At 45.3% G+C, this 23,762-nt stretch overlaps 2 protein-coding genes and 1 non-coding gene across 5 annotated transcripts in view; 1 reads left to right on the forward strand and 2 right to left on the reverse strand.

The window, feature by feature from the left end:
- Positions 1–5,825, forward strand: part of CNKSR3 (CNKSR family member 3) — a 226,850-nt gene extending 221,025 nt beyond the window's left edge. For all 3 annotated transcript variants that reach the window (XM_029594414.1, XM_029594413.1, XM_029594412.1), the window contains one exon: positions 1,771–5,825. In XM_029594414.1, coding sequence (XP_029450274.1) covers positions 1,771–2,069 — 299 coding nt within the window. In that variant the 3' untranslated portion in view covers positions 2,070–5,825. The remainder of the gene's footprint in view (positions 1–1,770) is intronic.
- GPATCH11 (G-patch domain containing 11) overlaps positions 1–23,762 on the reverse strand; it is a 1,168,394-nt gene that overhangs the window by 327,382 nt on the left and 817,250 nt on the right. The window lies entirely within an intron of this gene.
- Positions 22,065–22,146, reverse strand: TRNAS-GCU. The gene has a single exon. It is a non-coding gene; the product is annotated as a tRNA-Ser (tRNA).

The following is a 23,762-nucleotide window of genomic DNA, read 5'->3' on the forward strand; positions in this document are numbered from 1 at the left end:
AAGTTAAATATGTTAGATGAAGCAGAAATAGCTTATCATTTGGACTTAGTTAAACAATCTTACTATTAACATGATAATAGAGCTGGGAAATTATTAGCTCATAAATTAAAAAATAGAACTTCTGAATCCCACATAATAAAATTAAAGATAGATCTACGACTATGGTAATGGAAAGTGTGGCTATTAGGACAAGGTTTAATCAATTGTTTGAGGACCTATACACTAATGAAGAGTTTACTTCAGAGGTGGATATAGAGAAGTATTTGGAGGAGATCATGCTGCCATATTTAAATGCTAATGCGGAAGAGATCTTGGGAAAACTTATAATTACAGTTGAGGTGTTGGGGGCTATTGGTGTGGTCACCAGAAGCAGCAGAGCCTGGGATGACGGCACAATATGCAGGAAACCATCACACCCAGTAGTGGCAGAAGCAGCGGGGCTTGCCAGCATTCACCCCATGAATTGTTTACCATGGCTGTTCTCCCTCACAGCCTCAACGGTGCTGGCCAATTGCACAAAAATCAAAGCTATGTGGTTGCCCTCCTTTCAGGATAAGCAGCTCCAGCATAAATGATCCATGCAACTACTGGCTCTGTTCTCTTTCTACCAGGAAGCTAGGATTGATTTAAATTGCCAGTTCTGCTCTGTTTTCTTGAGTCCCAGGAAAAAGGTGGCAGAACTCCATTCTGGGTTGATAAAAGACACAAAAAGAGGTCACCCTTTTGGTGTCTATTCTTTGCAGTGTGCGCTTCGGTTTCTCCCTTTCCCCTTCTGTTCCCTGCAATACAGGAGGCAAGGTGTATGCGTGTGTTGGGGGGGAGGGGGGGAGGGGGGAGAGTGAAAGGGACAGGAGGGGAGAGGGGATGGTTAGGGGGCAGAGTGGCTGTTGTGTTCTGGGTGTGCTCCAGGCTTACGCCCTCTCCTTTTCTTCCCTGCAGGCTGCCTAGAGGGAAGGGGCTAGAGAAGAACACCTCAGCTGTTCTGCCTCTTAAGCATTCAGGGCCATTCCCCCACAAATAAAGCCCTGACTCTCAATGCTTTTCCAACTGCAAATGAAACACCAGTACAAATTTATCTCAAATGCACTGTGTCTGTGCCTAAATTTATTGTAATTTTTCTGTTTCGAAATTTGATTATAATTCACATTGATGCCATTCTTAGTAAGAGGTGGAATATCAAATAGCTATAAATATATCTGCAAGCAATTTCAGAGGAGGAAATGGAATGATTGTTTTTTGACCTGCCAGTTACCTCCTGCTCCTTTTGGGCCTTCAGGTCAATTATAACCAAGGCTGAGATCCTGATGCCATGAACCTTGATTTGTAACTACAAAAAGATTTTTCTGTTACTTTTTCCCCCACTAGCATACCTGGTCTGGTCATTGAGTGATGGTCCTGAGCTGACCAGACCCTAGTCAATGACCAGAACCCTACTCTCATGGGCCCTGAATCTGGTCCCTGGGGTGTCACCCTTGAGCAATGATCACAACTACTTGCCTGTCCCCGGGGCACTGAGAACACCGCCTCTGCCACATCCTCAGCTGACTTGGGGGAACAGTGGACCCCCAACTTTGGGATCGAATCCAGAACTTTCCACATAGCACTGAGTCTCGAAACCAACCCATGATTTTTTTTTTTTATATGAGCAACAAAACAGCATAATTTGCATTCTAACATATAGACAATTTTCATTAATTATGTAGAGGTGCCTGCTTAGTTTTTGTGGGATATGTTTAATGAATGCTAACCTCCCCTTTCCATCTTTCTCAGGCGACGATGCCCTCTGCAGGTACTTCAGCAATGAGAGGATTCCTCCCATCATTGAAGAGAGCACCTCCACGCACCATTATTTTTCCAGGGCCATGGCTGACAGGCAACTAGTGAGGGGCACGGACTACATCAGAGGCAGCAGGTGCTTGGTGAACGCAGATCTCCACAACAGTGCCACCATCCCTTTCCAAGAGGAAGCCTCCAGAAAGAGTTCCGTCACATCGCCCACAAAGGCTCCTTCCACAGAGCCATCGCTGCTAGTCAGCTGGATCACGAGGCTTAAACTGTTGACACACTGACTGTTCTTCAAGGGGAAGGAGCAGGGAACGCTCTCCTCATCCTGTGTTACCAAGTGCCTTCGTTCACCCATCAGAGCCTTCTTTATTTTTCACCTGCAGTGTTAAAAGCTATGGCTGAAATTTGAAAGCTACACTCACCTAATCCTTCCCTTTGTGACTTCTTAGAGACTCAAAAGAATAAGGAAGGGGAGGTTAGAAAGAGTAGACAGGAAGACGTTAACAGTTGGATAGGATAAAGGCTGTCCCGGACTTGGGGTTAGCAATCTGCTAATGTCCTATAGAAGCAACAGGATACAGAGTAATGAAGAAGTTCAAATGTACCTGGAATAAATCGGCCCCAAGACTGCAGTGTCTTGCTTGGCCTCCTGTTTCCATAGCTTTGTCACGGAGTGATGGGGCAGACCATTCCAGTCTCCAGCCCTCGGCTGCAGCCCGTCTCTGTAAGGGATAGAGGGAGAAACTTGTTTTGCTCTTTATCGTTCTGCTCCAGGCATTACAGCAGATTTTGATTCGGAAGTGGGAAGAAATATGTTGATTGTGTTCTTATGGAATTTTCTCCATCGAGTAACATGTAAAAAGAGAAGACCCCCCCCCTGCTGAATAAGGTCCTTTCTTTTACACGTTCTTTTTTTTGTTGCTGTTGTTGTGTTCCCGTTCAGCTTTCAGTACAGGTCAGTTTGCAAGTAGTACTGTAAAAAGAAAAAAAAGAAAAAGCACCTACTATGGACATAAAGCAAAATGGATATACATATGTGTTATTTATTTTTTCTTCAATGTATTAAGGTTGATTTGCTGTCTACCAAAGTATCCCATCAAAAAGACATTTCATGTTAACAAATGATTTGAGCAGTTTAAATTGTGACCTTTGTTAATATGTCTGTGTGTGATTTATAGAATACCCATTCTCCATGTATGTTAAAATTCCAGACATGTTTGTGCCTCACTGTAAAAAGCACAGGCTAGAAATTCAAGAAGCATCAGCCAGTAGAAAAGCTAGGATATTAAAGATGTGAGATAAAAACTGAATGTACAAGATACATGCTAGAATGCAAAAAAGTCTTAATGTTCTAATTTATGTTAAAAAAAATATATCTATGTAGTTTATATGTATATTCTTTAAAACATTTAGGTATAAACAAACTATATGCAATTTATCTACTGCACTCTGCACTAATTAGCCAAAAGCAAAAACACTTAAATTAATAGAGAATGTTGTTCTTAATAGACAGTTGTTGCATCCAGTTGAGATATCAATGGAGATTTTGTCTTTTAGAAACAAAAAGGCAAATATAATATACTTATCTTTAACATCCTCACTTTTTTCTGGCTCGGAGCTGTTGATGTCCACTGTGTCTTTCTGATGCCCCTTTCCAGTTGTACAATTTGTAGGATGCCCCTTTCCAGTTGTACAAGTTGTAGGATTTTTCTCTTAGGGAAAATCCTAAGAGAATCATGTGCATTCTTACACTTTCACATATGGCAGAATCACTATTTTGGGCACATTGTTCCCTAACGGTATCATAGAGATGGCCAACTGCAGGTTTCAAAAACTGCAAACATTGTTGAGAGTCAGATATACCTCATCAATACTCTGCAAAGAGTAATGATGAGGTATATCTATGTACATTTGATGTAAGAACTGGGTTAATTTGCATGATTTGATTATCCCGAAAAGTTGTATTTGCAGTCATCAAGGGTCAGAATTGGTCATCCTTGCTGTACTGTAAACATAGGGGAAGTGTAAAACTAATGGTGCCCAAAATTTCATCTATAAGAGAATGGACTGGAATAGGTTGGCTGCCTTTGTGTTTTGGCTGCATTCATTGATAAATCTGTTTTTGCTCATTAGTTGGATTTCCATGGAGCAATCTTGAAACTGTTTTGGCAGAAAGATGTTAGTCAAGATAGTCACACAACTGTTTCAGAAAACTGTAGAATAAAAAGTTTATTCTCTCAGTTCTAAAAACGAAAATATAGAAGTCCTTTAGTTGGGACTGGATGGTTTTGTGGATTGGCAAAGGGATCCCGAGTGTTTTACCCCTAGAGAACTGGACAAAATCCAACTCAGGTTGATATTGATTGGCCATCATTACCAGGTGGCAACCATTCAGTGTTTAGTGATTAAAAAAAAGAAGTCTAGAGATTGCAGGACTGTTTTATCTGAAATAAATTGAAAGTTTTAGTCCATTTCCCACCAAGTACTCACATCACTAGACCACCACAGCCGGTACTAATTGACTTCCTGGTTGGCAGTTCCAAGAGGGAAGCTAAGGCTTGCGTGTGTCTAGAATATGAATTTTTCTTGCCCCCTAAGGGTGATTTCACTGTCACAAGGTTGAGACATATTGGCATGGCAGCATGAGAACATTTGCACTGCCCATAAGGCTGGAAATAAATTAAAGAGCTGGGTGATATCAATTTAACACCTTTTATGAGCACCAAATTTACTAGAAAAAACATTTTTATAAAACTTAGGGGGTTTTTTTTAGAACAGAATTAAGGTTTTATACAAGGAGGGGGGGCCAATTCACTAGTCTACATAAATCCTCAGGGACTAATTTGCTTATATGATTCTAAGATTTAGGAATCCGTTTAATTTTTCTTTATTAAGTTTTAACATTTACATCAAGAATTGAATGCTTGATAACCAAAAGAAAGCAATGATGATTGAACAGAAGAGTCATATAAGGAAACACAAATACGATGTTAGTTCACAATGTGGAGAGAGGAAAGAGAGAACCTCAAAAAGATAAAAAAAATTCAGTACCTATGACTCGTCTAAGATTTAGGCATCCAGCAAAGAATCAGTTTTTAAAATGTCATTGTTTTCTGAGCAAGTGACCTTTCACTCACATAATGCAGCCAAGTAGATGCTTTAATTTTAATATCTGGGTATCAGTCTTGGATAGGAAGGCTCTTTTGCATAGTTTTTTCTCTTCATTGGGAAGGGCAGAACAAATAAGTATGTTCAGTGGGCCTTATACAACATCAGAAAAGAGTGAATCCAATAGGATTGCCACAGCCCGATGATAATCAAGAAAAATTTGTGAAGCGGGTGGACTCCCCAGCCTTACTACTAATGACCAGTTCATATTGCTGCCTCAGAATCCTATAGAAATCTTTACACAACAGGGCACCTAGAGTTATACTAGCTTAGTCTGTGGTAGTAAACTGCTATGTTGTGAGGCACATTTTGGTAACTGTCACCCGTGATCTGCTCAATACGTTTTACATTAACAAGGATTACGCTGGTGCTTTTTGAATAATCGTGCGGACTTCTGCAATGTGCCTTAATTACTGCCTTAATCCTGCCCTGCTGACTTGATAAATAATGAAAGGACAATGTAGCTTAAGAAAAATAAAATTGTTGAATATGTTTCATTGTAGTATGTTTGCCCTGGCCTTTGTTTGCAGTGTTCCTGTACTCTAGTCTTCCATGACACCTCAAAAACAAAACCTAGAAATAAAAGATCATACTTTTTATGACCATGCAGTGCAAGTGCAACTGTTTATTTTTGAAAGGTTTAAAAATAATGATAAAAGTTAGATAATTTTTTTTTTACTATGCCATAACTGCCTTTGTTGAAAGTGGACATTCAAGCTTTTGTGTAAAAAAAAATGTACAATGCAAAACATTAAAAATGCATTTTTTATAAATATGGCTGCCTTACTTATCATTAAGACTGCTTAAGAAGGGTGAAGACACATTCTCTGCTCCCTTGATCCTGTGTATTTTGAACATGCATATCACAACATATTTCAGTTTTTTAATGTTTTCCAGTCTCTCAAAATAAAGCGCAGTACAGAATTTGAGTAGTCCTGTTGGTGTTGGGTAAAACTGGATTGCTTAGAGATAGTGATATCGTTTGAAAATATTGTACTATATGAATAGTGATAATCTCTTCTAAAGATTTTTGGCCAACAGATCATAATCCAAAGAAGGGACCTAATGTAGTCTTGAAGGCTCTTATGCTTTAACATCATTGGATTATTCTTATGCTGGTTCAATGAAAGGCATCAAAACTTAGAAAGAATGTGGATTTTCAGAGTCCTCGGTATGACTCTTACATCACAGAATTTTTAAAGTAGCACAGTGCCACTGGAAGGTAATCTTCTGAAGTATGCAAAACAACATGTAAATGCTTCTTAATGCAAAAATATCTCAAACTGATAAAGAGGAGTACCACTAGTATATGTTAATCTACTGCATTTGTTTGGTGCACATTTACTAACTTTTTCAGCTACCTAAAATAGGATTGCCAACTGGCTCCATTTCTCAGAATAGATTGATGCAGTCCAGGTTTTACCTTGTAGTTCTGGATTTCCTACTGATTTCCCTAAGAATAGCAGCGAGGTAAAACAAGGACTGGATCAGCCTGTCCTGAAAAAAAATGGAGCCAGTTGTCAACCCTAGTTACTTATCTTCATATAAAATTCATATGGTACTAAAATCCAAATTTATTTTCAAATCTTTGTATTAAATTTTACAATTCACAAATGATGAAATGTTTCAGTTTAACATCCATGTATATAGATAGATAGGCTAACCACCAGAATTCTAAGCAGAAACAAATTGCATGACACTATACCAGATTTGCAAACTCTGGTCCTCGAGAGCCATAATATAGGCCAGGTTTTCAGGATATCCACAATGAATATGATTAAGATAGATTTGCATGCACTGCCTGTATTGTATATAGACCGGCATCAGCTCACCCTGTTTACTCCCACCATGGAGTATTAACAGCCGATCCGTCTTCCTGAGAGGTTTAGAAATCTCCAAATACCTCAGGATATGCCTCTTGATATCCAAGGTCCATAACAGGCGATATTCATCTGCATCTCTCTCCCTTTCCATAATTGGCAGGGAAATTGATTGATTCAAGTGAAAATCCAAGACCACCTTTGGCAAAAAAGACGGAGTAGTATACAGTTATATCGCCCCCGGAGTCACTCGCAGAAACTGTTTCCGGCAAGACAAGGCCTGCAGTTCGGAGACTCTATGTGCAGAACAAATTTCCACAAGAAACACCATTTTCAAAGTAAGTAACCTCAAGGAGAGGCCTCACAGTGGTCGAAAGGTGGGACCCACCAAAAAATCCAAAACTAGATTAAGACTCCATAAGGGCACTGTAACCACAAGGGAGGATAAAATTGTTTCACCCCTTTTAAGAATCGGGCCACATCTGGATGGGCCAAGAGTCCACCATTCACCTGACCTTGGAACAGGCAAGAGCCACCACCTGTACCTTCAATGAATTAAGGACTAACCAATCCATCCTGCAAAATATCCAAAATGAGCGGGATCTTAACCTAACGAGGATGAACCCCTCAATCCTCACACCAAGTCTCAAACACTTGCCAAACCCGAACATAGGCTAAGAAAGTGGAGAACTTTCTCGCTCGAAGCAAGGTGGCAAACACAGCAGTGGAATATCCATGCTTCAGCAACCGAGCACTCTCAAGGGCCATAATGTAAAACAAAATTGAGTCAGATCTTCTGAAGAACAGGCCCCTGCCATAGTAGATCCCTGTGGACTAGTAACCAGATAGTAGAGTCCAACAGGAGCCGTTGCAGATCTGCATACCTCAGCCTCCTGAGCCAATCTGGTGCCACCAGAAGCACCATCCCCGTGTGACTCTCGATTCTCTGAATCATTCTGCCCAACATGGGCAACGAGGGAAAGGCATATAGAAGCTTGCCTTCCAGCCACTCCTGCACAAGGGCATCAGTGTCCAAGGACTTTAGATCTCTCCTGTGACCCTTGCATTGTGAGATGACACCAGCAAGTCAAGAAACAGGAGGCCCCAGCAGTCCACTATGATCTGGAATACCTCATTTGACAATTCCCATTCTCCTGGATACAGACTGTCTACTGAGAAAGTCTGCTGTTACATTGTCTTTTCCAGCAATGCGTGAGACTGAGATTTACTTCTGCCCATTCCATGAACTGGGTTATTTCCTGCGACACTTGCTGGCTCTTGATTCCTTCCTGGTGATTGATGTAAGCCACTGTCGTTGCATTGTCTGACATTATCCGGACCTCTGGACCCTGCAAGCTGTCGACGAATTGCAAGCATGCCAACTGAATGGCACAGGCTTCCACCCAATTGATGGTCCAGAGAGACTCTTCAGTACTCCAGCACCCCTGCACTGTCAGCACTTGGCAGTGAGCCCCCCAATCCTGGAGACTCTTATCCGTCATGAGTACTAGCCAGTCCGGTGTTCGTAGGGAAACTCCCTTTCTTAGATTATCCACTTACAACCACCACTGCAGTTGGATGTTTATCTCCACCAGTAAATAAAACCATATCAATTAGTCCTAAGACTGTGGACTCCAATGAGCAAGCAGTGTGCGCTGAAGAGGACGCATATGTGCCCTTTCTCATGGAACCACCTCTAAGGTGGCTGCCATCAACCTGAGAACCTGTAGATAAGACCACACCTTCGAGCATATTGGGGTAGATTTTATAAATCTACGCGCGCAGACTTTTGTTCGCGCACTAGGCGAGATCAAGAGTATGCGGGATTTCAATAGATACGCACGTAGCCGCGCGTATCCATTAAAATCCGGGGTTGGCGCGCGCAAGGCTGCCCAAAATCGGCAGCCTGCGCGCGCTGAGCCACGCAGCCTGCCTATGTTCCCTCCGAGAAATCGGAGCGGCCTCAGAGGGAACTTTCCTTCCGCCTCCCCCCACCTTCCTCTCCCTTCCCCTACCTAACCCACCCCCCAGCCCTATCTAAACCCCCCCTACCTCTGTCACGAAAGTTACACCTGTTCGAGGCAGGCGTAACTGCGCGTGCCGGGCCGGCTGCTGCGCGCCATGTTCTGGTCCGGAGGCCACGGCCACGCCCCCGGAACGCCCCCGGGCTGAAACCACGCCCACGGCGCCGCCCCCGGATGACGCACCGGCCGTGTCACACTCCCCGATGAAGCGCGGATCGCAACACGCCCCCCCAGGAAAGCCCCGGGACTTACGCACGTCCTGGGGCTTTGCATGCACCGGAAGCCTATGGAAAATAGGCTTGGCGCGCGCAGGGGCGTTTTAAAAGGGTTACGCGCTTATCTTATGCGTGTAACCCTTTTAAAATCCGGCCTATTGTTTTTGTCAATATTCACACCTGCTCTATCAACTTCTGAATGCGGATCTCTGTCAAGAACACCCTGCCTTGCTTCTTGTTGAAACAAACACCAAGATACTCTAGTGTCTAGGATAGCTGTAGATTGCTCTTGGCCAAGTTCATCACCCAACCTAGTTCCTGTAGCAAGGAGATCATAAGAACATAAGAAATTGCCATGCTGGGTCAGACCAAGGGTCCATCAAGCCCAGCATCCTGTTTCCAACAGAGGCCAAACCAGGCCACAAGAATCTGGCAATTACCCAAACACTAAGAAGATCCCATGCTACTGATGCAATTAATAGCAGTGGCTATTCCCTAAGTAAACTTGATTAATAGCCGTTAATGGACTTCTCCTCCAAGAATTTATCCAAACCTTTTTTGAACCCAGCTACACTAACTGCACTAACCACATCCTCTGGCAACAAATTCCAGAGCTTTATTGTGCATTGTGCGTTGAGTGAAAAGAGACCTGAAGGCTCTCTTTCATACTCTTGGCTCGAAACAGCCAATTGTCTAAATATGGGTGGACCAGATTACCATCCTTTCTCAACATTGCTGCTACCAAATCAAAGGGCAGAGCTCAAAGCTGATAATGTCACTGCAAAACAGTGAAATGCAGAAACCGTTGATGCTCTTTCTGGATGGAAATATATAGGTACACCTCTGACAAATCTAGAGACGTAAGAAACTCCCTTGACTGTACTGCCATTATCATTGAGCATAAGGTTTTCATACAGAAACAAGTCACCTACAAATGATGGTCGACTCCTTTGAGATCTAGGATGGGACGAAAGGAACCCTTCTTCTTGGGCACAATGAATTAAATGGAATATCGGCCCATATTTTCTTGAGACATGAGGACTGAGATTACAGCCCGCAGGCTGAGGACTCTTGACAACGTACACTCCACTGCCTGCAGGGAGACACCATGAAAACGTCCCAAAGAACACTGAGAAACTCCAGAGCATAGCCTTCTCTTATCACCTCCAGAACCCACTGGTCTGATGTGATCTCGACCCACCTGTAACAAAAATAGAAAGAGGCAACCCCCCCTATCTCCTGTTCCTGGGGGTAGAAACATAGAAACATAGAAATGACGGCAGAAGAAGACCAAACGGCCCATCCAGTCTGCCCAGCAAGCTTCACATTTTTTTCTCATACTTATCTGTTTCTCTTAGCTCTTTGGTTCTATTTCCCTTCCACCCCCACCATTAATGTAGAGAGCAGTGATGGAGCTGCAACCAAGTGAAATATCAAGCTTGATTAGTTAGGGGTAGTAGGGGTAGTAACCGCCGCAATAAGCAAGCTACACCCATGTTTATTTGTTTTACCCAGACTGTGTTATTCAGCCCTTATTGGTTGTTTTTCTTCTCCCCTGCCGTTGAAGCAGGGAGCTATGCTGGATATGCGTGTAGTATCAGTTTTTCTTCTCCCCTGCCGTTGAAGTATAGAGCTATGCTGGATATGCGTGAAGTATTAGTTTTTCTTCTCCCCTGCGGTTGAAGCAGGATATGCATTGAAAGTGAAGTATCAGGCTTATTTGGTTTGGGGTAGTAACCGCCGTAACAAGCCAGCTACTCCCCGCTTTGTGAGTGCGAATCCTTTTTTCTTCTCCCCTGCCGTTGAAGCAGAGAGCTATGCTGGATATGCGTGAAGTATCAGTTTTTCTTCTCCCCTGCCGTTGAAGCAGAGAGCTATGCGTGAAGTATCAGTTTTTCTTCTCCCCTGCCGTTGAAGCAGAGAGCTATGCTGGATATGTATTGAAAGTGAAGTATCAGGCTTATTTGGTTTGGGGTAGTAACCGCCGTAACAAGCCAGCTACTCCCCACTTTGTGAGTGCGAATCCTTTTTTCCACATTTCCTCTTGCTGTTGTAGCTTAGAGCGATGTTGGAGTCACAGTAACCATGTGTATGTTTATTGAATAAGGGTATTATCTCCAGGCAGTAGCCGTCATTCTGGCGAGCCACCCACTCTTTATTGACGGCCTCTTGATTTTATGGATCCACAGTGTTTATCCACGCCCCTTTGAAGTCCTTCACAGTTCTGGTCTTCACCACTTCCTTCGGAAGGGCATTCCAGGCATCCACCACCCTCTCCGTGAAGAAATACTTCCTGACATTGGTTCTGAATCTTCCTCCCTGGAGCTTCAAATCGTGACCCCTGGTTCTGCTGATTTTTTTCCTATGGAAAAGGTTTGTCGTTGTCATTGGATCATTAAAACCTTTCAAGTATCTGAAAGTCTGTATCATATCACCTCTGCTCCTCCTTTCCTCCAGGGTGTACATATTTAGATTCTTCAATCTCTCCTCATAAGTCATTTGATGAAGACCTTCCACCTTTTTGGTCACCCTTCTCTGGACCGCCTCCATCTTGTCTCTGTCTCTTCGGAGATACGGTCTCCAGAACTGAACACAATACTCCAGGTGAGGTCTCACCAAGGACCTGTACAAGGGGATAATCACTTCCCTTTTCTTACTCGATATTCCTCTCTCTATGCAGCCCAGAATTCTTCTGGCTTTAGCTATCGCCTTGTCACATTGTTTCGCCGACTTCAGATCATTAGACACCATCACCCCAAGGTCTCTCTCCTGCTCCGTGCACATCAGCCTTTCTCCCCCCATCGAATACAGTTCATTCGGATTTCCACTCCCCATATGCATGACTTTGCACTTCTTGGCATTGAATGTCAGCTGCCATGTCTTCGACCACTCTTCCATCTTCCTTAAATCCCGTCTCATTCTCTCCACTCCTTCCGACGTGTCCACTCTGTTGCAGATCTTAGTGTCATCCGCAAAAAGACATACCTTACCTTCTATCCCTTCCGCAATGTCGCTCACCAGTGGTAGGGTGGAACACCTTCATTGAGAGGTTCGTGGGGCACCGCCTCTTGAGACTGTGCCCCATCTGGGCTTCCTGGGATGAAAAGACTGAGACCTACCCAAAGGTCAAGCCCTCTGAGAAGCTGCTTCTCTGTAGGGTCCAAGTGTTTGAAATCCCTAGCACGACCTCTCATGCCAAAGAGCGCAGCGCCTTCATCTTAACCTGTGGTAACCGAGGAACCTGGAACTCACCCCACTTATTGGCCATTTTCTCCAGCTCACTCCCAAACAAGAGTGAACCTTTAAAGGGCAATTTCTTAAGATTAGATTTTGAAATGGTATTGGCCAACCAATTCCTGAGCCATAACTGATGCCTGGCCGCTCTTAGTGAAGCCACCCCTCTAGCAGAAGTGTGGACTGGGTCTCAGCCTGCATCTGCCAAAAAGGCAGCTGCCAGTTCCATTACTGCCCTGGAATTCACACCAGATTCATCGACTTCCTGAGAAAGAAGTAAACAAGAACAAACCACCAGGGAGCAACAAGAAGCTATCTGCAAATTCATTGCCATCGCCTCAAAGGCCTGCTTAAGGGTAGCTTCAGTTCTCCTATCTTGCGCATCCTTCATTGCTGCTCCCCCTTCTACAGGGATAGCTGTCCGCTTGGAGATGGCACACACATGTGCATCCACTTTTGGAAAGCACAGCTGCTCTCTCGCAGCTGGATGCAGAGTGTACAGCCCTTCCAAGACTTGTCACCCTTTAAATTTAGCTTCCTGGATGCCCCATTCAAGATCAATCAACTCTTGAATAGCCTCCATAATGGAGAAGAATCATGATGCTTTACGTAAAGAAATTAAAATGGGATTTTTATTTGGCTCAGACATGGAAGTAGCACCCGGCACCTCCAGCATCTTCAATGTCTGGGAAATCAGAGCTGGCAAAATCATCTCTAGGAAAGAAACACAACATTGTTCTATATGGCTCCAATCCCAGAGGAATTTCCCCTTCCTCCCGGGAATAAGGATCGACTTCATCATCCGTGCCATCCGGGTCCCTATTAGTGTGACCTGCAGCAGATCTAGGTGTATTCCGATGCTTACCCACCGCACCAGGCGTGTGGGAACCCACAGCCTGCTATCCTGAAATGTTAGTATTGACCGGGGCTGCCAACTGCACCTGAAGAAAGGACTGCAGCCCTTGAAGAAATTCCACTTAAGAAAAAGCAGAGGAAACCATAATAAAACCAGTGGGCGTCTGGCCTGTGACCACTGAACTACCTTCCCCTGCTAACGAGCCAGTTAAGGGAGCCCCAAAACCAGGTGAAACCTTTGCCAATTTCCCCTCCTTTTCCATTCCCGCATCATGCTGGGAAGGACCGGGCTTAGCAAAATCAGTTGGAGACAATTCTCCCTGAGCCTCCAAGCAGCTCTGACACAATACCCAAATATGGCAAACAGCACAAAGGTAAGGCGCTTACCTTTCTTTGCTACCGGTGCCATGAATAAACACTCACTATCGGTACACTCCAAAAAAAGTGTCCAATAACTGTGCACCCAGCTACGCTCACAATAAGTGCTTACCACGGATGCCCAAAATTTAGGCGCCCAAGTTGCAGTTCAGGTAGGTGCTCACCTGAGTGCTCACCCGAGCTACCCTAAATGCACACTTGAGTCCACACCTAAGTGCCCTGAAGTGCATACCTGAGCACCCACCTAAGCACACACCCGGACGCGCAAGCATGGACCAATATCAGATACTGATTTGCAGCAGCCTTATGCACAGAAAAGCAAGCAAACGCCACCGTGGCCTACCATGCAGTGACTAAGCAAAGCCTGATGGCAGGGCTTAGCTAAAATGGTCCCAACCTGCCAAGCTACCATGACTCTCCAAGTTACCCCGGAGGCAGGAATGGACATCGGATCAGCATGCCGAGCTCGGAGACCAACAGGTGGATGGAATCCCTAAAAATAACTCCCCTTTTTCTTTCTTTTTTTTTTATTACTCTTTACCTGAGCTCATCCAGTCTCGGATGAGTATAGATTCTGTCTCCAACCACAGGGGGAGTGGGTAAAGGCCTTCACCACCATGCTCAGCTTCCTACACCCGCTAGCCTCTCAGTTATCACTTCAGGAGAACTTGACTGAGGGAGGGATCCTAAGGTATCACCAAAGGAGAGCGGGACAAATTAACTTCCTTTTTATTTTCTCCTTCTACAAAATATTTTTTTTAAATAAGCAGTCCACAGTAGTGAGATGCATGTTAACCATCTCACTACTGGAGATGGAGAATACTGGCAGGCTGATGTCATTACAGGAGTATATACGTGTATACTGTGACGTCAGTTTTGCTCCATCTCCATCTGCTGGTAGAGGTGCATAACCCACTGGTATGGCTGAACCTGTCTGAATGCTAATAAATTTAATTTTTAAAAGATTTAACTACTAGAAATGAGCAAATTAAAACTTAACATATGTTTGGTATAAAAAACATCTAAAAAAATTTGGAATAATTCCTTCTTAGGCACTGTGCTCAGTGCCATTATTTCAGTTTTGTTAAATGAGATTGGTATGTATATATTCAAAAGCCACAAATTTCTTTATCATAGTATCAAATCAACTTTTGGTTTGAAGTTAAAGCTGTAGCCAGGGCTGGATTTAATATTTTGGCGCTCTATAGGCACACTGCTACGCTGGCTCCCCTTTGAAATTGGGGCCTTCAGAATTTAATGCCCTAGGCAGTTGCCTATGCTTAAATCTGGGCTTGGCTGGAGCTAGAAATATATTACTAGCACAAATTTGTTACAGGTAATACAATTTTTAATGCAAATAATTTGCCCATTCCTAAATACCTCATGAACAAAACCATGGTATCACAAAAGGGAGCCATCAGTTGGGTAATGTTACACTGCAATATAAAGTTATGATGTCATCAGTTGGGTAATGTTACACTGCAATGACAAAAATGCCATCATCATTTAACTTTGCATTTGAAACTGGTTTTAAATCATTTGAACAACAAAGGGCATTCTATTCTGGTTGAAAACTGCTTACTGCTGTTTACAACTGTTGATTCTGAAGTTCTTATTCTAAGCTAAATCGATCTATAAAAAATGAGACCCTTAGGTTCTGTATGTGTGTTTACCATGCAGTTTCAGTATGTTAGATACAGTAAGAAAGTGCTTCTGACTCTCTGATACTGCTCCTGCCTCTCCTTGCAGTCTATTGGCTGGCTGTGAAATATCTTAACGAATAGACTGCAGGGGAGAGCAGGCAGTGCACATCTGTCTCTCAGCTACCTCTCCCGCCTTCTCCTGCAGCCTATTGGCTGGCTGTAGCATGTCTGACCAATGGGCAGAAGGGGACCAGAGAGCAGCAGCAATTTAGAATAGACAAGCTTCTGGAGGAGCAGTAGAGATGGGATGGACTACTGAAAGAGAGACAGAAGGGCTATAAGAAGTGAGAGAGGAGCTGAGAGGAGAGAGAATGCTAGCTCAGAAAACTGCTGAGACATGGTTTAAAATTGGATACTGGATGGGAGAGGGAATACTGCAGTGAAGGTCTGAGAGAGGAACTGAAAGAAGGAATTCTGGCCGGGAGAGTAGGGGAAGAGGGAATGGGGAAACAACTGTGGGAGAGAGAGGAGTAGACACAGGCTGTGAAGATGAGAGGGGCTAAGAGGACTGGGAGACAGGTCATGGGCTTTGAGAAGGGGAAAGTAACTGGGAGAAGGTAAAAGGGGATACACACTGGGTGAGAGGATAAGGGCTATGATAAGAAGAGGAGCCTGGTTGAGTGGTAAGGTGATGGGAGAGATGAAAAGGTACTAGGAAAGGGGCTGTGTGGACACGGAGGAAAGGGACTGATAGGGCAGGTAAACCAAGAGAAGGGTTGTGAGAAGAGAGTGGATCAAACTAGAGGGAAGAAGCAAGAAGAGGTAAGGATAGAGATGAAAGTGGCAGGAAGGGGTGAGAATAGAAGTAGGGAGAGAAGATAATGAGATGCTGTTGCGATCCCCCCTGCTGCTGCGCTGCAGGAGGTCTCTTACCTTCCTCCAGAGGCCGCTCTGAGGCCAGGGCCTCGCCTGCGCATCATCCAGGACTTGCTCCAGGGCCTGAGAGGCCTAGCTGTGCCTGTGGCTTGCATGCCTCAGCGTTTGGACTTCCTGTTGGGCGACGCCCTTCCCTAGGGGCTGGCCCGCAGCTCTCTACCCTAGTTATAGGACCAGCGGTGGGCGGTCCTGGCAGGCTCCTCCCAGGGAGTTGCCTTCTACCTCCAGTATTTAAGGACTTTCTGTTCACTGTGTCTTTGCCTTCGGATCGGGCTCTACAGTAGTCTGAACCCTGCTGATCCAGGTCCTCCGTGGCTCCGACTCCTGCTTGTTGTCAGCCTGCCTTGACTCCGGTCCGTGACTCTGACTCCTGCTTGTCTTCAGCCTGCCTTGACTCCGGTCCGTGACTCTGACTCCTGCTTGTCTTCAGCCTGCCTTGACTCCGGTCCGTGACTCCGACTCCTGCTTGTCTTCAGCCTGCCTTGACTCCGGTCCGTGACTCCGACTCCTGCTTGTCTTCAGCCTGCCTTCACTCCGGTCCGTGACTCCGACTCCTGCTTGTCTTCAGCCTGCCTTGACTCCGGTCCGTGACTCCGACTCCTGCTTGTCTTCAGCCTGCCTTGACTCCGGTCCGTGACTCCGACTCCTGCTTGTCTTCGGCCTTCGATCAAGCCTTACAGTCGGCTGTAACTGTGCTGATCCAGGTCTTCCATGGTTCCTTGTCCAGTGTCTTTGCCTGATGTCTGCTCCTGTTTCTGCCAGCCGTAAGGACTTCGGATGTGAGTATCCCAGCATCGGAGTTCCTGTGCGCCTGGGTCTTCCCCGCGCCCTCCTTCTCAGCGTGGTCCGCGACCAGCCTCTCAGGGCTGTGTAGGGCGCGTCTGGGACAGGGTGGTCCGCGATTCAGTCCCACGGGTGGGCTGAGTAGGGCGCCCTGATGGACAGTGCAATGTTCCCGTCCAGCCTTGTCTTCCGTGTCTGCTTCAGCCCTTGTCCGGATGTCTACCTGTCTCTGCCTTGACCTGGTTCCTGAGCCTTCTGTCCTGTTGGGCCCTGGAGTGGCCAACAGGAGGGATTCGTCCCACGGGCTCTTGAGCTTCTGCCAGCCGAGGGGGCTTCGGATGTGAGTTTCCCAGCATCGGAGTTCCTGCTCGCCTGGGCCTTTCCTGTGTCTCGCTTCAGCCCTTGTCCTGATGTCTCCGTCTTGCCTCGTCCTGCTTCTGCCCCGTCTGATGTCTTCTGTTTAAGGACTCTGTCTGCCCTCGCCTCTGTCCGGCCTGCTGCCCATTGCCGTTCCCTGCGGCAGGTCCGAAAGGGCCGGGAACAGTCGGAGGACCGTTCATTAGTCAACTTCCCCGTGTTGGCTACCATGGGCATGCAGGTCCGGCTGAGGGTCGGACTCCCTGCTTCCGTTCCTGCCTGCCTGGCTCACCATGCCTGCTCAGCTCACCTCCCACGGTGTGGCCTTGGGCTCCTCCTGGGGTCCTGCCGTGGCCCAAAGGCTCACCACCCGCCCGAGACGACCGCGCCCGCGCGCGCTCGTAACAGATGCAGAGAGATAGCCAGTGGATAAAAAGAGATATACACATGGAAGATAAATAAATGATGAAATGAGAGGAAGACCAGAAAATAAGCTTCAAAAGAGGTTTATTTGAGGAGGTAGAGAGAAAACTAAGAGAAAGTAAATAGCAAGCAGAGACCGGATAGATTTAAACTACAAACACAAAAGTTGAAAAATTGTTTTAAGTTTCATGAAGATTTCTGTGCTAGCTGGGCAGAGTTGAGGGAGGAGACAAGTGGTATCTGCCCTTTTCTTCTAATCCTGCAGTCACCAGAGTAAATAAGGTGTTTTACTAAAAGTATGGGGAAGGGAGAAAAGGTTGTGGCATGCGATATGATAGTCTCAAGATCTCTCTTAAAAGTTGACAACTCCAGTATTGAGAAGGGCTGTGGACAGAGCTTGAACTGAGGGGGAATTCGGGGTGAACATCGTTCCCCTTGTTCACAAAAATAAATAAAACATTCCCCAGTTGTATCCTACAGGAGATGGTAATTATCTCTGGGGTTTCCAAACTGAGGGCAGGAAGCACTGCCTGCAGCTGTGGCTCTGGAGCTAGAGAGAAGCTGACTGCTGAGCTGTTAGGACTCAGGACATGCAGGTGATGGAGTGGACTCATCAGGCATGGGACTGGCTCTGGCCTGGAATCTGTGAGTGCCAGGAGAACTGCTGTAGAGAGTAGGGAGGCAAGAACAGTTTCAGAATAAAAGTGCTTGGGTTCAGAGAGTGCAGAGCAGGGAAGTGATCCTAGCCTGTGGAGGAGGGGGAATCACAAATTGAAAGGTAAGCTGAGCATGCCAATGAAGGGAAGCCTAACATGCTGATTAAGGATGGGAAATAGTGAAGGGATAGGAGAACCAAGCCCAGGGCTGATGCAAGGGTATTGGGCGCCCTAGGCGACTCTTATGCTGCAGTTCCCCCCCCCCCCCCCCCGGTAGCGCCTCCTCCCTGGTTGCGCCCCCCCCCTACCTGTTTCGGTGCTGACTGTGTGCTTCTCAGGGTGCCAAACCGTAGGGGGCACTGAAGAGCAGTCACGTGGTACCGCAAGCGGGGCCTATCCCACTCGCGGCAAAGAGAAATAGAGACTGTGCTTCTCAGGCCCTCAGAAGCACACAGTGTCGTGCCCCCCCCCCCCCCCCCCCCCACACACACACACATACCTGTTTCGGCGCTGTTTCTATTTCTCTTTGCTGCGAGCAGGATAGACCCCGCTTGCGGCACCACGTGGCTGCTCTTCGGCACCTCCTACGGCTCGGCACCCTAGGCGACTGCCGAAGTTCGCCTAATAGACAAGCCTGCAGAGGAGGGACGATAGCTAAGGAAGGGTGAGGAGGAACCTGCCAGGGAGTGGAGGGATGGGAAAAGAAAATGGGAGGGGGAGGGACAGGTCGGTGGAAAATGAGAGCAGAGACAGCTAAGGGGATATAGGGAGTGAAGCTGAAAGAGAGGTATTAATTAAACCCCTTCCTATCAAACATAAATTTCAAAGTATGCCCAAGCAGGAAGTAGACAATTAACAGCGAGAAGGGAAGAAGTAGGGAAGGGGGAAAAAGAGGAAAAGTTGAGTAGATTAGGAGAATGAGAGAAAACGGGAGTTAAGAGAGACAAGTGGGGGACAAGTGAGGGTGGGAGATTAGATGGTGGTGTGGATGGGCTGTGGTGAGAGGGAATGGAGGAGGAGAGAGGAGACTGGTGGGGATGAGTTGGGGTTGGAGAGAATGACTGGTGGGACTTTGTGTCTTCTCTAGCTTTTGGCCATATGGGTCTTCCCCATGCCCACATTACCTGCTCTTCTCTGGATATTTAAATACAGGCTGGTCAGTCACACTCACAACCTTCTGTATTCTGGTTTTTCTTTTTTCGCTAGGGGCACTGTAATTTGCATTGAGTTCAGCATCCCCAGTCATATTAAAATGTTGGCTCCTATGATGACAAGTTTGACTGAGAATTCATGATAGTGCCAGAATAAATCAACATAATTCTCAACCTGACTCCTAGTAAGGGTAGCCTTGTAAAACACCTATACAGAATCTCAGCAAGGTAACAACTCCTATTTAAGTATGAAAAAAAACCCCATAAAAGGACAAATTCATACTGGCTACATGTCACTCAGGATAGAAAGGTACCCATCCTCAGTATCACTGCTGATGGTGCTGGTAGCAATAGTGCAAAGACCACCTGCCTAGACATAAGCTATGCTGAATGCATTCAGAGACCTATGTAGCAGAAAAAAAAGACCAGGATTTTCAGTGAAAAAAATGTAAAGGACTATACTGTCATGTGGACCCCAAAGAACAAGACTTACTGCTATTTGAAAAATTGAGATCTTAGCTAAGCTACCCTAGCTTAGAAATGAGCTTCATTCCTGTCATGTTGGATGCCAAACAAGCCCATTTGGAGACTCTAATCAAAGACAAAAAAAAACACCCAACTGGCTGGCACCAGCACTCTGCACAACGTTGTTAGCCGGTTTGGCACTCAAAATTTATAAGCGATAGCTTTTCACATCGCTTTCCCATGGCTGTCAGAAGACGATCCTGTCCCAGACACCACAACTCCTACAAGTACTTGATATTCAAGCGATAGCGTTTTGCATCACCTCTTCGTGGCTGTCAGCAAATGGTCTCACTCCAGACACCACGACTGTAAACTCTATATCCACTGACTACTTCATCCAATGCTGTGTCCTTGAAGAAGGGGTCACCCACCCTGAAACCTCGCGATGTCAGATGGCGATTACCATCATTGAAAGTGGATTTAAAGATAAGTACCATCAGTACCACATCCAAGGATTAAATTTCCTGGACTGAAGTTAGCACAATATCCAGTCACCTAATGATTTACAAAGCTCTCAAATTATAAGAGCTTATCTGCACAATAACCATTTCCACTTGGTATGTTATGAAGGTTGACTAACTTACTCATAGAGAAATTCCATTTAGCAAGTTTATATAAGAACATAAGAAATTGCCATGCCTATTCTTATTTTTCACTCACTTGAAAAATAAGAATAGGCAGCCCTGGGATTTTAAAGTAAAGAAAATAGTCCAGATCCATAAATGATATAAATATTTAAAAAAAATATGAAGCCATCCAGAATTGTCTAAAAGTATTATGAGAATTTTAATGGAGCAGGCAGTAAGATAATATATAGGCAGGATAACAAACTGGATAAAATTATGAGTTTGTCATCCTTTGTCAACATAGATTCACAGCACTAATGGTTAATGTTTTTGTGTTTTGAATTCTTTCTCATCAAAAATGTCTATAAAGCATGCTGAACCGGATTTCAATGAGAAAAGTGCAGGGTATAAGGAGATAGGCATGCTACAAAGAATTAACAGTCCAGTATTACCTCTAAAGTAGGTGAGATTTTAGAAAGGATCACAAACACAAAAAGATGGACACCTGCTGAAGTGGAGGGCCTGGGAGATGCTGCTGCGGGGCGCCGCGGACGGGATGACCTGGCAGCGGCAGCGGGAGAGGACGGCCCAGGGCCCGTTAGCGCAGGAGCAAAGTGGGCAGGCCCGGGCGTGGGCCTAGCGTGGTCAGGACGCGCAGCACTTCAGTACCTCTGCTCAAGATTTGTATGGAATGAACGTAAGGCAAGGGTTTTGTTTGCTAAACTAATGGTATCCTCTTTAGAGGGTGGATGGGGTTTTCCCAATTTAAAATACTAGAACTTAGTATGTGCTTTGAGAGCTTTAGGGGGTTAGCTTTTGAGCAGTAATTATTTTGCAAACGTGGCTGTGGAGCAGTGTTTTGCTTGCCCCTATGTCTTGCGATTCTTGCTCCATGCGGGATCCAAGGATCTTCCAGATTATCTTTCCCATTATATCCTGGTGAAATATATGCACTTTGCATGAAAAAATGTGAGGAGAATGTTGTTGCTTTCTCGGAAGTTATCCCCTTGGTTATCTATCTATGATAATCCTTGCTTTATTCCAGGGAAATCCAGCAAATTTCACACAACTGGCTCAAGCAGGCCATGATATGTTTCATGGTCGAAAAGTGAAAGATAGGAAATTAGGGAGCTTTTAGGATGGGAAGATTGCAGCAGTAGCTGCCATGCGAGGCCTCGGCTTCAGAGGCGCAAGCATTCTGTTTACTAATGTGCGTTACTGTTCTTGACCATTTTGTCCAGCTTGCCTGAATACCACTCTGTTGGGACGTATAGGGTTCCTTAAGTCACGTCATCTCTCTCCTTCTCTACAACTACCTTGTGTATCTATGCTTATTTCAATAAAGCAAGATGTTTGAGAAATATGGTTTGCCCACAGCCCCAAGCACACTTGACCCTCTGTACAGGGTAAAGCCTGCAGTCAAACTACATGGGCATTTTCTGCTGCCTTGTTCTGTGACTTTCGGCCAAGGTGCAGCAAGTTAGAACTAGCAGAGTGAGGAGATGTTAAGAGTGAGAAGTGATATAGATGAAAACAAAGACCTACCGACAAGGATGGGATTCGAACCCATGCATGCAGAGCACAATGGATTAGCAGTCCATCGCCTTCACCACTCGGCCACCTTGTCATACATTTGCACACTTTTCCTCCTAGTCTTAAAATTATGGAAACTTTATTTCTTCTAGCCTCAATTTGTTTCGCCCTTCTGATGCCTGCTGTTTTTTTTCTCCACAGAATGCGTACAGTGCTGTTCCCGCTAGAGGAGCACCGAGGTCCTGCTGTAGCTGCATGTGAAATGCACAGCCCCATCTTCTAAAAACTACTGGTATACGAGTTGCACTGTTCAACTACGGTTCTCCGAATTGGTCTTCTCTTTTTGCTACACTGTTTCTTTCTCTTTATTTGAACATATAATAGGAACAATAAGTGAGTTTCCTGAAAGTGAACTTGAAAAAAAAAGAGATTTTAAGGGTTGGGGGGACATAGGGGAGCCTGACCCTGACATGATTTGAACACGCACCCTTCTGATCTGGAGTCAGATGCACTGCCATTGCACCACAAGATCCACTCTGATGGTACTGTGCAGTGTGAGCCCTAAATGCCAAATCCATCCCCTGAGAATGCTTCTTCTAAAACACTGACACAGAACCAGCACAATGCAGATTTTCAAATTCAGTCCATGAAACACAGTCAAGGAATGGATAATATGAAATAAAACCCTACACACTTAAAGAAAAAAAAATTAACTGAAAGCTTTAATACCTGGTCAGAAAATATCTATGATTGTATCTCTAAAACTTCCAGAGAATGTGCTTACATAAAAAGTGGAGAGACTAGGATACCGATCTCTGAAGTCTATGCACTGTACAGAAGAGTTCTACAGAAAGCTATTGTGTGTGAAAACGTTTAGTGGAACAACTGTTCAGAATAAACAAAGATGTGCATACCAGATTCTGGAGCGTACAACTTACTAAAGTGCTCAGCGGGGTCCGGCTATTTCTCCGCTAGATCTGTATGATCTCTTTATTTCCCACTCTGTCTGTCCTGGAAGGCACAAGCTCTTTAACCTCTCATTAAGCAGACAGCATGTATCATCTGTCATATGTAGGGCAGAACTCTAGCACCCATAGTTATCCTGGAGAAATCTGGCATCTTGGAAAATGCTGATTAGGGATGCGAATCGGTACAGGACTCATTTCTGGTATCGGGTTTGGGGAAAAACCACGAGAAATCTTTGTTCCCGCAGTTCTTAACGTTTTTTATCAGCTGTCTCGTGCCGAAAAAAAACAACCCACCCCGAGCCATTGGCCATCCCCTGTCACATGGAAGGAGCAATGGACGGCCGGCGCCATCTTAAAAAATGGTGTGGGCTATCCATTGCTCCTACCATGTGACAGAGGCCAGCCAATGGCACCAATAGCCCCTGTCACATGGTAAGGGCAAGGGGCCATCGGCACCATTTTGATTAGTGGCAGCTGATGGCCTGAGAGAGGAAGATTGCTCACGGGACCCCCGCTGGACCACCAAGTAATTTAAAAAAGTTTTGGAGGGTTGGGAGGGTGGGGTTTTTTTTTCAGTATGCCCTTTCCTCCCACCCCCACCCCAAATGATAAGAAAACCACATGATAAATTTTGTGGGGTTTTCCTATCGCTTTCGGGGACCCCCCGATATTTGACAGTTTGAAAATATCATCTGATATTTTCATTCATCAGAAAAACGATTCACATCCCTAATGGTGTTAC

The sequence above is a fragment of the Rhinatrema bivittatum genome, chromosome 3 (assembly GCF_901001135.1).
Source record: "Rhinatrema bivittatum chromosome 3, aRhiBiv1.1, whole genome shotgun sequence".
Lineage (NCBI taxonomy): Eukaryota > Metazoa > Chordata > Amphibia > Gymnophiona > Rhinatrematidae > Rhinatrema > Rhinatrema bivittatum.